The sequence below is a fragment of the Scyliorhinus canicula genome, chromosome 3 (assembly GCF_902713615.1).
Source record: "Scyliorhinus canicula chromosome 3, sScyCan1.1, whole genome shotgun sequence".
NCBI lineage: Eukaryota > Metazoa > Chordata > Chondrichthyes > Carcharhiniformes > Scyliorhinidae > Scyliorhinus > Scyliorhinus canicula.
The window spans coordinates 237,754,227-237,771,822 of NC_052148.1; the positions used below are offsets into that span (position 1 = coordinate 237,754,227).

A 17,596-nucleotide genomic window follows, 5' to 3' on the forward strand; every position below is an offset into this window, starting at 1 on the left:
TTTGGAAGATCGAGGGACCCAGCATCTACCATGGAGGCTGCATATGGGGCTGTTGGCAGATGGAGGTGTTCAAGCGGGTGAGGGCCGCCATTCGGGGTATGTGGAGCAGCACAGTGGTTAGCACTGTTGCTTCGCAGCGCCAGGGTCCCAGGTTCAATTCCCCGGCTTGCAGCACTGTCTGTGCGGAGTCTGCACGTTCTCCCCGTGTCAGCGTGGGTTTCCTCCGGGTGCTTTGGTTTCCTCCCACCATCCAAAGATGTGCAGGTTAGGTGGATTGGCCATGATAAATTACCCTTAGTGTCCAAAAAAGGTTAGGTGGAGGCACTGGGTTACGGGAATACGGTGGAGGTGTAGGCTTAAGTAGGATGCCCTTTCAGGGGCCGGTGCAGACTCAATGGGCTGAATGGCCTCCTACTGCACTGTAGGTTCTATGATTCTATGACGTGGGGGAAGTCACGGCCACCACACTGTTGGAAGCGCTCAAGGCGGTGGTTCAGGGGGAGATTCTCTCGATTCGGGTACGTAGGGAGAGGTGGAGTGGGCAGAGGTGGCAAGGCTGGTGGAAGAGATTCTGAGGGTGGACAGGAGGCATTTGGAAGCCCCAGAGGCAGGATTGTTGAGGGAAAGGCAGAGGCTCCAGATGGAGTTCGGATTGGTGTCCACGGGAAAGTGGTAGGGCAGTTGCGGAGAGCCAGAGGGCAAAATACAAGTTTGGGGAGAAGGCGAACAGGATGTTGGCCCACAGCTTAGGAAGCAGGAGGCAGCGAGGGAGTTGGTCGAGGGAAGGGTGGGACGGGCAGGGTTTTGCTGGACCCGGTAGGGGTGAATGGGATGTTTGATGAATTTTACAGGAGGTTGTAGGAGTCGGAGCCACCGCCCAGGGAGGAGGGAATGCAGCGGTTCCTGGACAGGCTGGAGTTTCCCAGGGTAGACGAGGAGTTGGTGCAGGGATTGGGGGCCCCTATTGGGTTGAGGGAGGTGATGGAGAGTATGGGGGTGATGAAGGTAAGCAAGGCCCCAGGCCCACATGGTTTCCTGGTGCAGTTTTATGAAAAGTTTGGGGGGAACCTGGGGCCCTTGCTGGTGAGGGCATCCAAAGAGGCTAGGGAGAGGGGGAACTTCCTCCTACACAGGCATTTATCTCCCTGATACTGAAAAAATATAAGGATCCGAAGCAGATTGTAACGGCTGATATAATTCTTGAATGGAAGCTAAGTTATTGACAAAGTGGCGCAGTGGTTAGCACAGCTGCCTCACTGTACTGAGGTCCCAGGTTCGATCCCGGCTCTGGTTCACTGCCCGTGTGGAGTTTGCACATTCTCCCCGTGTCTGCGTGGGTTTCACCCCCCCACAACCCAAAGATATGCAGGGTAGGTGGATTGGCCATGCTAAATTGGCCCTTAATTGGAAAAATGAATTGGGTACACTAAATTTTTATTAAAGTTGTTGGCAAAGGTGTTGGCTTCGCGAATCGGGGACTAAGTCCCGGGGGTGATAGATGAGGACCAAACGGTGTTTGTGAAAGGGAGAGTTTTCGGCAAATGTGAGGAGGTTGCTTAACGTGATTATGATGCCCACGGAGGGCAAGAAGTGGCAGTGGCGATGGATGCAGGAAAGGCTTTTGACCGAGTAGTGTGGGCGTACCTGTGGGAGGTGTTGGGGTGGCTCGGGCAGGGGTTTGTGGACTGGGTCCGGTTGCTATATAGGGTGGCTGTCACAAGTGTGCGGACGAACCGCGTGAACTCAGGATATTTTGGGCTGCACCGTGGGTCAAGGCAGGGGTGCACGCTCTCCCCGTTGCTTTTTTGTATTCGCTATAGAGCCGTTAGCAATGGCGCTTAGAGTGTCAAAGGACTGGAGAGGGATTGTGCAGGGGAGCATTTAGCACAAGGTTTCACTGTACGCAGGCCACCTGTTATATATTTCAGACCCATTGGGAGGAATTGACAGCATTATTGCAATCTTGGGAGGACTTTGGCCGGTCTTCCGGGTACAAGATGAAAATGGGAAAAAGCGAGGTGTTCCCGATTGAGACCAGAGGGCAGGAGAGGAGTTTGGAGGAGCTGCCGTTCAAGGACATGGGGCGAGTTTCAGATACCTGGATATTCAGGTAGTACGGGGTTGAGTGCAGCTACATCAGTTAAATTTTACTCGGCTGAAGAGGTGGGATATGCTGCCAATGTCTGCGGGACGGGGGCAGACCGTGAAGATTATGGTGCTGCCAAAGTTCCTGTTTTCATTTCAGAACCTTCCGGTCTTTGTCCCAAAGTCATTCTTTTTTTCATAAATTTAGAATGCCCTATTCATTTCTTTCAATTAAGGGGCAATTTAGCATGGCCAATCTACCTACCCTACACATCTTTGGATTGTGGGGGCAAAATCCTCGCAAACACGGGGAGAATGTGCAAACTTCACATGGACAGTGACCCAGAGCTGGGATCGAATGGGTTTAGGATTTTGTGAAGAGAGGTCCTGCCTTTTCTCAGGTTACCGCCCTTGGGGCTGCTAAATATTGAGATGGGGGTAGGGGAGGGGAAGGTGGTCCGAGGTCTGCAAGAAGCTGATGATTGGGAGAGGTCCTTGATGGGGGACATTAAGACATTAAGTGAAAGTAGGAGGAGGAACTGGTTCTGTGGAGGGTGAATGCATCCTCGTTGTGTGCGAGGCTCAGCCTTATTCAGTTTAAACTTGTTCACAGGGTGGCAAGGATGAGTAGGTTCAGTGAGGGAGTAGAGGATAGATGTGGGCAATGCACGGGGAGACCCGCAAATCATGTCCACATGTTTTGGCATGTCCAAAGCTGAAGAGGTTCTTGCAGGGGTTTGCGGACGTAATGTCCGAGTTGTTGGGGGTGAAGATGGCCCCGATTCCAGAGGTAGCGATATTTGGGGTGTCGGGTGACCCAGGAGTCCAGGCGACGAGAGAGGCCTTTGTCATCCTGATAGCCCAGAGCTGGATTTTGCTTGGGTGGAGGGACTTGGCGTCGCCAAAAGCAGGGGGTGTGGGTGAGTGACTTGCCGGAATTCCTGAGGTTGGAAAAGGTCAAGTTCGTCTTGAGGGGTCGGTCGATGGGTTCACTCGGAGTTCTTTCTGGAGGATTGAGGTGTCAGCAGAGGGGGGAGGGAGGGTAAGGGGGTTAAAATGGGGATGGCACAACGGGAGGAGGGGAATAAGTCGGGGGGGGGGGGGGTAGTTGGTGTTGGTTATTTATTACGTCGTATAATTTCACTTCTGCATTCATTTATTCTGTTTGTTGTTTGTTTGTGCCAATGCCTGAATAAAATGTATTTTTTTAATGAATTTATTGTATTCCACAATAATGCTTATCCTAGAAAATTAAGTTATGCTGCAGTCCACATCTGGAGAATGGTGGCACTGACATAGCAGCTTCAAATTTTGTCTCCGTAAACATTAGGGAATGATTTGGGATTTGACTGACTGCTTAGGTTATTGTTGCAGATTGTTAGCAGCAGTATAACATAATTAATTCTAATCGTAATGCGTTCACTGAAAGTATAGTATTTATGTATTTTTATTTAAAATAATTTAATGAACAGTCAGCAGTATAATCCATCAATCTGCTGTGTGACCTGTGGGTGGTGATAGGGTGGATGGGTGGGGTGAGAGAGAGACTACATTGGAGCTGACACTGCACACCATGTGAAAAACACCAAGTGCGCTATCATCTCACAATACCAGTTCTAAAGAATCAGACTGCCTTTACTTTGTTAGCATTTCTAAACTTTATCAACTTCAACACAGAATTGGACTCATCAGACCTGCTCAATGAATCACTGCTTCATAACACACTGCCAGTATCTTACATCCTTTATCGAGACTGACTAATATCACTGCCCACGTAATCAATATTTCAAATGCAAAAATCACTGATGAACAAAACACAAAGGGAGGCCAGAACTATCACCGCAAGCCTTTTAAACTCAGGTGCTTATAAACAAATCCAAAGTAATATTTCAAGATTCTGAATTATAATCTCTCATATCAGTTATTTTATTTATCTGGTACATCTCCCATGGTATTAGTCATGAAGAATCGAAGGACTGGAACAAACGTTTCATACTTATCACAGTTTTACAGCAGCCACATACGATTATGCTTCAGTAATGTTAAAAAATTTAACAAATGAATAGATATTATTACATGCCTGACAGAAGGTAAAAATGTTCCACATCTTAGTGACACTGGATGATACAGGAATCACAGCATTAATATTTGTAATACTGTTTGCCTACCACGTCTTTCAGTTATTAGCATTAGTTTTTTTTATAAATGTTTTTATTCTCCATTTTCACATTTTCCTCCAAAATTCACACCCCACCCACAAACAGTAAAAGGTAACAAATACAAAATCAATCCCCTTAACAATGACAACGATCCCATCCTCCCACCACCCCAAACAACGGCCCACCTGTCAATATATGCATCCAATAAAACAAACCCTCCCACGGTGGAAACAAAAAACAAAGGAGAAAAGGAGAAGGGAGTCCGGGACCGCCCATGGTCACCCTAGAGTCCACTCCCCCCCACACACTCAACGCTGTCCAACCTCTGTAAGAGTACCGTACGTGATACCCAAGAGTTGTAAAACCCCCCCCCCCCCCGGCCCCCTCTCTCCCCTCCAACTTCTCCCGCCCACTGCCTCTTGTAAAACGCCTCCCCCCAACCTCGGTCATTCCCCCAAACTTTCCACCCCGGCTAGACCACTCGGACCCTGTTCTGCCAGACTCCAATGGCCGCAGCCCCCCCCCCCCCCCCCCCCCCCCCCCCCCCCCCCCCCCAACGTCACTCCCGTTCACTGGCCAGTTTAAACCGGCCAGCGATGAGGCCCCCGGCCCTAGGAAAACCCAGAAGTCCCCTTTTAGCACACACACCCCGCATATCCACCTACACCCCAAAGAGCCCTCACTTCTAGTGCAAGTCCCAACACTTCTCTTGTCCAAATATATACAACATTGGCTCCTTTAGCCCATACACCCGCACGTAGTGAAACTAAAAGGAAGAAGCAAAAAATAAGAAAATACAGTCCTGAGGTTACATTGACACATGGCCATTTCTCAATTTCTCAGTTCTGCCACAGCCCTTCTGCCTTCGCAAACTCCTCTGCTGCTTCCGCCGTTCCAAAATAAAAGTCCTTGAGCTTATAAGTCACCCTCAGCTTCGCTGGATATACAATGCCGCACTGCACCTTGCTAATGTACAGTGCCCTCTTCACCCGGTTGAAAGCAGCCCGCCTCCTCGCCAACTCCACCGTAAAGTCCTGGTATACACGTATACCAGCGCCAGCCCATTGCACCACCCGCTTCTGCTTGGCCCAGCACAGGACCTTCTCCGTCACATTGTACCTACGGAAGCACAAAGTCACTACTCTTGGCGGCTCACCCGCCTTTGGTACAGGCCTCCACGACCGATGAGCCCGATCCAGTTCGTATCGGAGGGTGGGGGAATCCTCCCCCTCCCCCAATAGTTTCGCCAGCATAGCGGCAAAATACTCAGTCGGCCTCGGCCCTTCAACTCCTTCGGGCAGCCCCACAATCCTCAAATTCTGTCGCCTGGATCTGTTTTCCAGGTCTTCCAATTTTCCCTCGCAGATCCTTGTTCACCTCCATCACCTTCCGCATCTCCTTCCCCGTCGAGGTAAGTTGATCACCGTGCTGCAACACCGTCTCCTCCACTTCCTTCAGCGCCTCCCCTTGCGCCCGAACCTCCGCCACTGCACCCGCCACCGCCGTCATCACCGGGGAAATCGCCTCCTCCACCAGCACACTCAAAACCTCCCTCATCTCCTTCCTCATCGCCTCCAAGTGCTTTGTAAACTGTCTTTCGAATTCTGCAGCCATCACCATGGTTATTTCTTCAGCCTTAAGCAATGCGGCCTCCCCTGGTACTCCAGCCTCCTTTTACCCTGGTGACCCTGTGGTGACCTCTCCACTCCCCGATGGGCACTCAGCTGCTTTTTTAACGGATATTTTCTTACAGATCCTTGACATCTTCTTCTGCTGTGCCTCCTCTGCGCCTTCTCCGTGCCTTTGACGCCTCCGTGGACCCTGGGACCGAGCTTAAAGCCCCGAAAATGCCGTTCCCGAACGGGAGCCCTCCGTTGGGCGGCTGCCTCCCGCCCGCCGTCAGTCCGCCAGTTATTAGCATTAGTGCTGGTTTCCTCTGATCTGGAGCTGAAAGTTTACAAAGCATCTCTCAGTCTGCAAAATTCCCTTCTCGCCAGTAGGGAATCTTTAATTATTCTTATCTTATGTAATTAAATGTACAATCCCTAGCAAAAATCCCTAGTGAAAGATTGAAACATATGAGATCCTGAGGGAACTAGACCGGGTGGATGCTGAGAGGTTGTTTCCCTATGTGGGGCATCTAGAACAGAGCTTTTCAAGGTGCGGGTCACAGCCCATGTGGGTGATGGAGTAAGCGCTGGCTGGGTTGCGAAGCAATTGGTTGCGCCATTCCCAAGGTGGTCCCGACTGCGGAAGAAGCACCCAACAGCGACTACCGGCATTTTTATTGATAATGACTGCCGCTGTCGCCTTTTAAATAAGAAGGAAATGAGGCTGTGTGCAGTCCTCCGGCCAGAAGTGGCAGCAGTGAGCAGGTCACACGCCTTGCACATACACGTGACGTCACGCACCCTGTATGTACATACTTTTGGTGCCAAATCACAGAGGAGAGTGTCTTCCATTTTGTAGCTGCTGGCAAGCAAACGACTGCAGATTAATAGTTTTCTTACTAGTAAGGGCTATCCAGAGACATAAACAGGCAGTGTACCTACTGGCAGGATTTCACAACAGAATTCACTGGAGAGAGCTGCCCAGGAGAGTCCAGAGCAGTGCTAATGTTAGCTATTTACAGAGCTCCGGGACCCCTGGTGAACAGCCTACAAAGAAGAAGCTTAACTCGGGAACAAAGCAGTATGAAGATGATTTCTTGAGGTATGATTTTATCAATTGTGCTAATGCAAATAAGGATGCAAAGCTCATGTGTTATATGCAGGGAGGTATTGGCAAATAAGAGAAGTTTCAGATTTTGAAAGAGAAGTGATGGGTGAAAAATCCCTTTTGAGATTCAGATCCCAGCGTTTGTTATTAACTTACAGCTGACCCCAAATTAAAAGACTAAGCTGCTGTACCTAACCTGTGATAGTATGTTAAAAACAGGCCGAAAGCCCATGAAGCTGTCAGCATTCTGGTGTAGCATCTTCCAGGAGTATCCACTGCTGAGTAAAACAAGCATTTTGTTGCTATTGCCCTTCATGACAACCTACATGTGCGAGGTTGGACTTTCCGTTCTCACAAAGATGAAGACTGCACAAAGTAACTGGCTGAACTCTGTGCCTGATATGCGCATAGCCCTCTCCTATGTGAATCTGATTGGAGTGATATTGTGAGGACCAAGCAGGCTCTCCTTTCACATTAAATGTAAGCGGACGTGGCATAGGTCGCGAAGGTCAGCCAGCGTGGGTCCCAAAGGTCGACTGGGTCCGGGGAAAAAAAGTTTGAAAAATACTGGTCTAGAACTCGGGGGATGCAGTTTAAAAATGAGGGGCCTCCCATTTTAGACTGAGGTTAGGATAATATTTTTCTCCCAGAAGATTGTTAATATGTGGAATTCACTTTCCCAGAGAGTAGTGGAGGCTGGGTCATTCAAGGCTGGGTTAGATAGATCTTTGGTTGAAAAGGCAGTCAAGGGTTATGGGTGTGCAGACAGGAAAGTGGAGCTAAGGCCATAATCATCATAGAATCCCTACAGTGCAGGAAGAGGTCATTCGGCCCATGGAGTCTGCACCGGCCCTTTGAATGAGCACTCCACCCATGTCCATCCCACCCTGTCCCTACAACCCCGTAACCTAACTTGCACGTCCTTGGAAACTAAGGGGCAATTTATCATAGCCAATCCACCCAACCTGCACACCTTTGGATTGTTGGAGGAAATCCACGCAGCCACGGGGAGAAAGTACAAACTCCACACAGACAGTGACCCAAGGCCAGAATTGTGCCTGGGTCTCTGGTGCTGTGAGGGAGCAGTGCTACCCACTCTGCCAGCGTGCTGCCCTTGAAGTAGACGTCCAACCCCTATCACGAAAAGGAGGCCGGATTTCTGAGCGCTCTTACATTGTTACCAGTGCATTTTAAAATGCAAATCAAAATTAATGGTTATTTTGATATTCAAATGACTACATATTTATTTGATTCAAAAATTCAAGATAGCAGCTGGAACCATAGCTGTACTCACAAACTTTGTACAAATTGATAATTAATGGCAGTTTCAGCATTTATAGAAACAATGTCCTTCTAAACTCAGTGTACCCAAACAGTAATTAACACATCTTACCAGTAACTGACAACCATGCAACCATTGAGTAGTGAAGAATCCAAGTGAAAATCATGAGTCCTTCCCCTTTCATACAAATTAAATGACTACCACAACTGCTGCTGGCAAGGCGATCTCCTTTAACATAGGGTCAGCAAGTTATTCTCAGTTCCCCATTGTACTTCTGTGAATTTAAATCCTGTGCCAAGTTGCATAAACCCATTAATGCTTTGCCATTTTCAAAGGTAGCAGGACCTCATTCTTAGCTAAACTTACTTCGAAGATAATTAACAACAGTGCCCTTCACTAATGGAATAAAAACAATAACACGGAATAACTTGCTGTTTACACTTCTGAAAATTTCCAGCAATTAACAAAATGTCTTATTGGGCACACAGCCAAGAAAAACATTACAATTCACAAAAAAATTAAAACAATCAGAAAAGTTAAAAAGAAAACAATGAACACACATTTTACATGCACTAATAAAAGGTTTAATGAAAACAAAAACAGAATAGATAGCTTCTTGATAGCCAGCACAGACGAGATGGGCTGAAGGGCCTCTTTCTGTGCTGTAAAGCTTTATGACTCGAAAAACACTACTAGTTCCTTCAGTGTTTGAGGATTAATAAAACTGTACCTGTCCACTGGATTTGGGGGTACTGGTGTCCCCATGGCAGCAAAATAAAGAAGCTAACAAAAAGGACAGAAAATCCTCCAAGCAGCAAAACACGATCCTCAAATCTGGAAAGGAAACAAACCAAATGGATACTGTAATAAATCGAAATTCACAAATTTAGGAAAATACTCAAAACGTTTCACTGCACAGTTACCTTTTTGAAATAATTTTTATCATCATAAAAACAACAATAGATTCAATGCCAACACCCACAAGGAGAATCCCATTGTATAGGACTGCCTGCTTCCCAGTCCAAGCATACATGTCCATGGTTAACGGGGTGGCTATCCTGTAAAGGAAGTCAACAAAAAATCATCATTTTTAAAATAGTGCATTAAATATTCAGCCATGTATAAAAATCGAAGTAACTTACAATTTTTTAAATATAATGATGTTTCTAATATATTTATTTTATGTAATGATGCTTATTGGTCTTTGATTCCCTTGCCTTCTGATTCACAGCAGGGGGCTACAGTCAGCTTTGATTGTGCAGATTCTATAGGTTTGTTATTACTACTTTAAGTTGTTTTTCTCAGTCCGTAATTTTAGTATTTATCATACTGACAATCATTTCAGCAGGTGTAGCAGGAAATTAACATCCTTCCCCATTTTGTCCTCAGGGATAGACTCCTTCGTCAATAGGTTCCATGGACACCAGATGCCCTTTGATATCTCACCCAACTATCCATTCTTTGTGTATGGTCCTCAGTCGTGAGTGCTGGCAGATTATTTGATCATGGGGGAACTGAGCGCAACTGTATTATCTCCGACCAGTATAGTCAGTAAATAGCGATTTGGAGTAGAAACTCTAACTGTCCTTTTTCTGCTCCCAGGGTCAATGAGCTCAGACACCACAGTGATTGAAAATGTCAGACTCAACACACAGATTGGGAAAATTGAACACAGGCCCTTTTGGGATTCCCGCCAAAGTCGCACACAACTCTGAACCAAGACATTGAGCCAAACAATTTTCAACTTGGAATAACTTTCGGGCAGCACGGTGGCCTAGTGGTTAGCACAACCGCCTCACGGCGCTGAGGTCCCAGGTTCGATCCCGGCTCTGGGTCACTGTCCGTGTGGAGTTTGCACATTCTCCCCGTGTCTGCGTGGGTTTCGCCCCCACAACCCAAAAATGTGCAGAGTAGGTGGATTGGCCACGCTAAATTGCCCCTTAATTGGAAAAAATAATTGGGTAATCTAAATTTAAAAAAAAAAAGAAAAAAAAAACTTGGAATAATTTTTATTCATCTTAAATTTGAAGATAGCCATAAATTGGAATGGGATGTGTTTCCCATGTTTTGTCACTGAAATGCAACCATAAGCACAGAGAATTCTGTTACTGTTATATTAAATATTAACAACTGAATCAGATGATTTCCGTAGCATTTAGCACTGGGGAATGCCCGGCTCATTAAGTGAGTTGATGATGTGGCAGGAAAATCGGAGGCCAGCAAAGTCGTGGGACCCATGACTTGCAGTTTCTTTTTTAAGTCCCGCGCTCTATGGTGGAGAAAGCTGTCATTGTCGTTGGCGATTTTAGCGCCACTTTTCCCACCCAACATGGGCCTTTGTGGATATTGGGGAAAATTCTGGCCATTGAATTATTCCTCAGAAAGTAGGATCAAATTACACGTTCCAAACAAATTTGGGTGTCTTGACCTCTCAGGGGCTCAATCAGAAACCAACTTAATTCACTTGTGGTGCACTATACACAGCTTTAAATTTATGGGTACTGTTTCCGGAGACGATGAAGCAGGCAATAATCACACTAATCCCACAAAAGGGATGAATCCGGTGGAATGTGGGTCGTATAGACCCATATCATTATTGACCACAGGTGTGAAAGTATTGGCTAAGTTGTTGGCGGGGAGGATGGAGGATTGTGTCCCGGGGGTGGTTGCAGAAGATCAAACAGGCTTCGTGAAGGGCAGGCAGCTCACAAGTAATATAAGATGGCTGTTGAATGTGGTGATGAATCTGTCGAGGGCTCTGGTACCGGAGGTGGTGGCGTCCATGGACGCGGAGAAAGCATTTGATTGGGTGGAGTGGCGGCACTTGTTCAAAGCTTTGGGAAGGTTTAGGTTTGGGCCGTGATTTGTGGCATGGGTGCGGTTGCTGTATGGGCGCCAAGAGAGAGGACAAATGATATGAGCACAAGAAGCTTAGACTTACACAGGGGTACGAGGCCGGGTGCCCGCTATCGCCGCTGCTGTTTGCACTGACCATAGAGCCATTGGCGATGGCTGTCAGGGGGTCGGCAGAGTGGCAGGGGATAATGAGGGGACAGAGGGAGCATCGGGTGTCGCTCTATGCCGATGACCTCTTGCTGTATGTTTCAGATCTATTGGAGAGTATGGGAAGGATTATGGGCCTGTTGGGGAGGTTTGAAGGGTTCTCGGGATACAAGCTGAATGTAGGGAAAAGTGAGGTATTCCCGGTGAATGAGCTGGCACAGCGGGCTAATTTAGGGGGGATGCCATTTACGGTAGCGAGGGATAGGTTTAGGTACTTTGGGATTCAGGTAGCGAGGGAATGGACGGGGCTCCATAAGTGGAACTTAACAAAGCTGGTGGAGGAGGCTGGGGAGGATCTTAAGAGGTGGGATACACTGCACTTAACATTGGTGAGGAGGGTGCAAGTGGTGAAAATGAATATTCTGCTGAGGTTCTTGTTTATCTTTCAGGCTCTCCCGATCGTTATACCAAGGTGAGTGATTTGTATTTGGAGGAAGGGTTCACCAGTCTGGAGGAGCTAAGGGAGAGGGTAGAGCTGCCGAGAGGTAGTGAGTTCGGGTATCTACAGGTTAGGGACTTTGCACGAAAGGTCTGGAAGGGGTTCCCTAGACTGCTGGGATACACCCGGCTGGAGTGACTGTTGCTTCCGGATGTGGAAGGGGAGGGAAAAATTGGAGATATATATAAGTGGCTGGGGGAGCAGGGAGGTGAGCGGGTGGTGAAGATCAGGGAGAAATGGGAAGAGGAGTTAGGAATGGAGATCAATTGGGGAGTATGGAGTGAGGCACTGCAAAGGGTAAACGGGACCTCCTCTTGTGCAAGGATGAGCCTGATACAGTTTAAGGTGGTGCACAGGGTGCATATGACTCGGGCGAGAATGAGTGGGTTCTTTCAGGGGGTAGCAGATGAGTGTGAGAGGTGTGGGCGGGGGCCAGCGAATCGTACGCACATGTTTTGGGGTTGCGAAAAATTGGGAAGATTCTGGGCGGGAGTGTTTGCGGTCTTAGCCAGGATAGTGGAGGAGGGAGTGGACCCGGACTCTTTGGTGGCGATATTTGGGGTTTCAGAGAAGCCGGAGCTCATGGAGAGGAGGAAGGCCGATGTCATGGCCTTCACCTCTCTGATTGCACGGCGACAAATTTTGCTGGAGTGGCGGTCGGCATCGTCACCGGGGGTAGCAGCATGATTGGGTGACCTGTACAACTTCCTGTGGTTAGAGAAGATAAAGTATGAGTTAAGGGGCTCAGCAGGGGAGTTTGAGAAAAGGTGGGGGATGTTTGTGACCGTGTTTGAGGAGCTGTTCGTCGCAGGGGGGTTAGGGGGGTGGGTGATGGGGAGGGGGGAGGGGGCGTGAAAAAGGAGACAAATCTGTACAAACTGCATATTTGATTGTTGGGAAGAATGTTTCCCGGGGTGTTTATTTGCTGTAACGTACTTTGACACAAGTTTAAATAAAATGCGTTTTTTTTTTAATTAAAAAAATTATGGGTACTCTGTAGCCAGTTTTACATAGTCATTGTAAAAAGGTTGATAACTCATAGTCAATCTGAACATTGAATCTGCTAAAATTGATTTTGTTTTAGGAGTGCTTTCCATTTGTAGCACTCAGCTGAGCTCTTTAATTTATAATGGCCTGGAACTTACTGTAGTAACAATGGCTATACTGTAAATGCTCACCACTATAACTGGGTTAAACTGACAGCAACATCTGACATCTACAGATACAGTGTTTCAACATTAAGGACCGCTGTGCTTCAGCAGTGCCTTCTCAGTGTGAAATCTTTATTGAACTGCTCTTAAGATGGCAGCCGCCAGAGAGAGAGCCTCATGGCATAGTCACATGACTATGGCATGGCAGGTAGGGCATGTAGAATTGTTTGCACTTCAAACTCAAACATCCCCTTTTTCGTATCGAACAAAAGATTCAATCTTCCCTTTTTCCTCGTGAACAAAAGACAAATTTGCACGCACAATTATGTGTAACTGTGAGTTACCCAGGTTATCTTCTCGACACCCAATGTTCTCATGCATTAAAAACTGTTTGTTTTACCAGTCAGTCTCTGCTGAGTTGATGACTTCCAGATAATGTCGCTATCTCCTCACATTTTTTCATGGCTCCATATTGATTGTTCAAGGAATCTTTCAGGGTTTCAACTTCTTTGCATACATAGAATAGAATAGTACAGCACAGAACAGGCCCTTCGGCCCTCGATGTTGTGCCGAACAATGATCACCCTACTTAAACCCACGTAACCCATATACCCATAACCCAACAATCCCCCCATTAACCTTACACTACGGGCAATTTAGCATGGCCAATCCACCTAACCCGCACATCTTTGGACTGTGGGAGGAAACCGGAGCACCCGGAGGAAACCCACGCACACACGGGGAGGACGTGCAGACTCCACACAGACATTGACCCAGCCGAGAATCGAACCTTTTCTGCTTGCCATTTTACCTGGCTGTACTTCTGGTTGAGTTTTCCAACCACCGCTTTTGTTTTGCCAACTGTGGAATTGAGGATCGTTGTTTCCTCCTATTGTCTCTGTGTCATCTCTGAAATTTGCTTCATTGTGGACATCAGTTTATTATGCTTATTCAACAAAATATATTCATCTTGAATCACGTGGTTCAAACCTTCCAGTTCAGCTCTGATGTGAACATTTTCCATTTACCTTTGGCTTGTGCATTGCATGGATGGTGGTTGGCAATTATTTTGTGGTTTACTTGAATATTGTCTTCTGTCTCGCTTGCTCTGTAGTCTTTTTCCCTCTCTCTGGAGCTTTGATGCCCTCTGGGGTCTTTTGTTTCCCTCTGTCAGAGGCCTTTTGCTGCACTTTATTTGATGGTACGTTCAGGGTTACCAGTCCAGATTTTAGACTTGATTCAGCTGAGGTGAGTGGCAGTTGCATCCCATTTATGACGGCAGCCACAGTGCGCTGCTGGAGCGAGTAAATGTTTTTAAAATATGAATGTTTAATACGGATGGGATGCCAAGCAAGCTGGCTGCTTATTTCTGGATATTGCTGAGCTTCTCGAGAGTTATTGGAGCAGCACTCATCCAGGCACGTGGAGAGTATTCCATTACATTCCTGACTTGTGCCTTGTAGATGGCGGACAGGCTTTGGGGAGTCAGGAAGTGAGTTACTTGCTGCAGGTTTCCTAGCCTCTGACCTGGTAGCCACAATACTTATATGGCTAGTCCAGTTCAGTTTCTGGTCAATGGTAACCCCCCCAGAATGTTAATAGTGGGGTATCGGCGATGGCAAAGCCATTCAATGTCAAGGGGCGATGGTTATATCCTCTCTTGTTGGAGATGGTCATTGCTTGGCACTTGTGTGCCATGAATGTTGATGTTATGTGCATGGATTAAATATAGAATTTATAAACTGATCCATCCAAATGTAAGTATTTCCCAAGCAATTCACTTCAAATTCAATTTAGCCATTTTACAGTTCCAGCAATTCTTGTAAATAAAAAAGGAGTTTAGTTTGAATCAGTTTGGAGAAAACCAGAAAAAGAAAGTTACACGACAATGTGAAAGATAGTTATTATTTTTGTTTTGTTTTTCAAATTAAGGGGCAATTTAGCATGGCCAATCCACTAACCTGCAGATCTTTGGGTTGTGGGGGTGAAACCCACGCTGACACGGGGAGAATGTGCAAACTCCACACAGTGACCCAGGCCGGGATTCGAATCCAGGTCCTTAGCTCCGCAGCCCCAGTGCTAACCACTGCGCCACGTGCCACCCTGAAAGATGATTGTTTTTGACTGGCACAGATTCAATGGGCTGAAGGGCCTTTTCTGTGCTCTGACTAAGTCACAGGGTTCAGGAATCCCAGGGGAAAAAGTGCAGTGTAATCAATTTGATGTAGACAAAGAGGGCAGGAAATGATAATAATTCTTCTGATACATCAACCTTGATCTGCTGAGCTAAGAAGTTCTGAAATGGCTGTTTAAAAGACAAAGGTCAATCCTGCCATACAATTAGGACAAAGGATAAAGAAGCACAAGTTAAGAATACGCAGTAACTGCTAAATAGCACAATTCTGTACTGGCTTCTGTTTAGGCAGACTCTGATAAGTCCTACAAAAAACAGGAGTGTATTAATGCTTTCAATGAGTGGAATCTTTCAGTGAATGGAAAAACCTAGATGACAGCTATCTGTATTCTGTAACAGCAGCTGGAGGGAAGGGTTTTCAGAAATTGATTTGATTAAGTCCTTTCAGTATTTCCAGGGAACTTTGACCTGGAAATCACTGCCCAAGAGGGTTGTGGAAATTGAAACAATCAATGATTTTGAATGGAAATTGGAAGGACACTTGAAAGAAATAAACCTGTAGGGCTATTGGACTGATTTAATTGCGCCGCTGAGAACTGACATGGATTCAATGAACTGAATTTTCTTTGTTCTTTAAGTGTAGAAGGTTTTAGTTTAGACGGGCAGCATGGTCGGCATAGGCTTGGAGGGCCGAAGGGCCTGTTCCTGTGCTGTAATTTTCTTTGTTTTATATTGTCTTATAGGGGCTGGTTTAGCACACTGGGCTAAATCGCTGGCTTTTAAAGCAGACCGAGGCAGGCCAGCAGCACGGTTCAATTCCCGTATCAGCCTCCCCGAATAGGCGCCGGAATGTGACGACTAGGGGCTTTTCACAGTAACTTCATTGAAGCCTAACTCTTGACAATAAGCCATTTAATTTTCATTTCATTGTTCTGCACTCAATCTTACAAAAATCTCTTCCTCCAGTGTTCTTCTAATTCTCCTGAAGAATTCAGGGAACTTCAACCAACGTTTCTGTAATTTTATTGCCTTAATCCAAAAGGTACAAATCTCCTCACTTACACACAACAAAAGCTGCGGTTATCCACCATGCCCAAATCATTTTGAAGTATTTTATCCTGTCAGTTACACCTTTTCAATTTAAAATCTAGAGTCAAAACATGTAAATTTCTCATTGCTGGCAAGACCACCCTAGGGGGCTTCATATCTAATTTGTAAACTTCAACATTATAATTTTATACATTTTCTTTAAATACAGGGTTGCTTTGCTATGGGCTTACAGTTAATGCATTCGAATTGAGCTTGAGGATGAAGACTGAATTATTTTATTCCTACTTAAATTAAAGAATGAATTATGTGAACTCCTATTCATTTGTGCATCATCTATTAGCGGCTAGAAGAACTATCAACATCTTGGGGTTACCACTGATCAGAAACGTAACGGGACCAGCTGTACAAGTACTGCGGCTATAACAGCAGGTTTGTGATTTGGAAGTTTACAACAAGTAACTCACTTGCTGACTCCCTAAAGCCTGCCCACCATATACACAGCACAAATCAGGAATGTGATGGACTACTGCCCATTTGCTTGGATGAGTTTATCTCCAACAATACTCAAGAAGCTCGACACAATCCTGAACAAAGCAGCTCCTTTAATTAGCACCCAACCCACCACCTTAAACGCACTCTCTATACCACTGGTGCACAGTGTACCATCTGCAAGATGCACTGCAGCATCTCGCCATCCCTCCTTTGACAGCACCTTCCAAACCCATAACCTCTACCATCTCGAAAACAAGTGCAGCAGATGCATAGGAATGCCACCCATGCACATTCCCCTCCAAGTCCCATACCATCCTGACCTGGAACTGTGTTGCAGCACTTTCACTGTCACTAGACCAAAATCTTGGAACAATCTTCCTAACATCACTGTGGGTGTACCTACACCAGGTGGACTACAGTGGTTCAAAGCAACTCATCACCACTTTCTCAAGGGCAGTTCAAGGTGGGCAATAAATGCTGGCCTTTCCAGCGATGCCCACATTCCTGGAATGATAATCAGAAACTCTGGGTCATACAGAATCAAACCAGCAGTCAGAAAAATAACTTTGTAAATCTGAAAAACACTTACGTTTCAAAAATAGCAAACGCAAACAGGGTAATGAAGAACAGGATGTTGGATGTCACCACTGCAATCAGATCAATGCTAACAGAAGAATTTTCAAGCAGCTCAGGAATTTCTACACAAAAATACAATCACTACATAAGATATTAGACATATATTAATAATTTGGTTCTGCAGAAATCTCAGGAGAATGTGAATGAATTACCTTGGATATTACCATTTGCACCTTTCATTCTATTCAATTCATTACCACAATGCTCCCTGGGGGGGGAAAACATATATTTAATGTAGAAATTTGGGATGGAAAACACGTGCTTTTATTCTTGCAGAGATGTTAAAAATTGACTTGATTTAAAATACAAAAATCGAACACACCCTTTAAAAATAATAGTCTGCTGTGGCCGAATTTCCACAATGAGCTGAAATTTTCTCGCAGCAAC

The 17,596-nt window shown here is 46.1% G+C and overlaps 1 protein-coding gene across 2 annotated transcripts in view; it reads right to left on the reverse strand.

Moving 5' to 3' along the window:
* Positions 1 to 17,596, reverse strand: part of mfsd8 (major facilitator superfamily domain containing 8) — an 80,343-nt gene that overhangs the window by 15,058 nt on the left and 47,689 nt on the right. Inside the window, exons 7-10 of one of the 2 annotated variants that reach the window (XM_038792415.1) lie at positions 17,362 to 17,417; positions 17,163 to 17,271; positions 9,168 to 9,302; positions 8,975 to 9,078 (exon numbers count right to left, since the gene is read on the reverse strand). In XM_038792415.1, coding sequence (XP_038648343.1) covers positions 8,975 to 9,078; positions 9,168 to 9,302; positions 17,163 to 17,271; positions 17,362 to 17,417 — 404 coding nt within the window. The remainder of the gene's footprint in view (positions 1 to 8,974; positions 9,079 to 9,167; positions 9,303 to 17,162; positions 17,272 to 17,361; positions 17,418 to 17,596) is intronic. The other variant, XM_038792416.1, reaches the window with a different exon arrangement.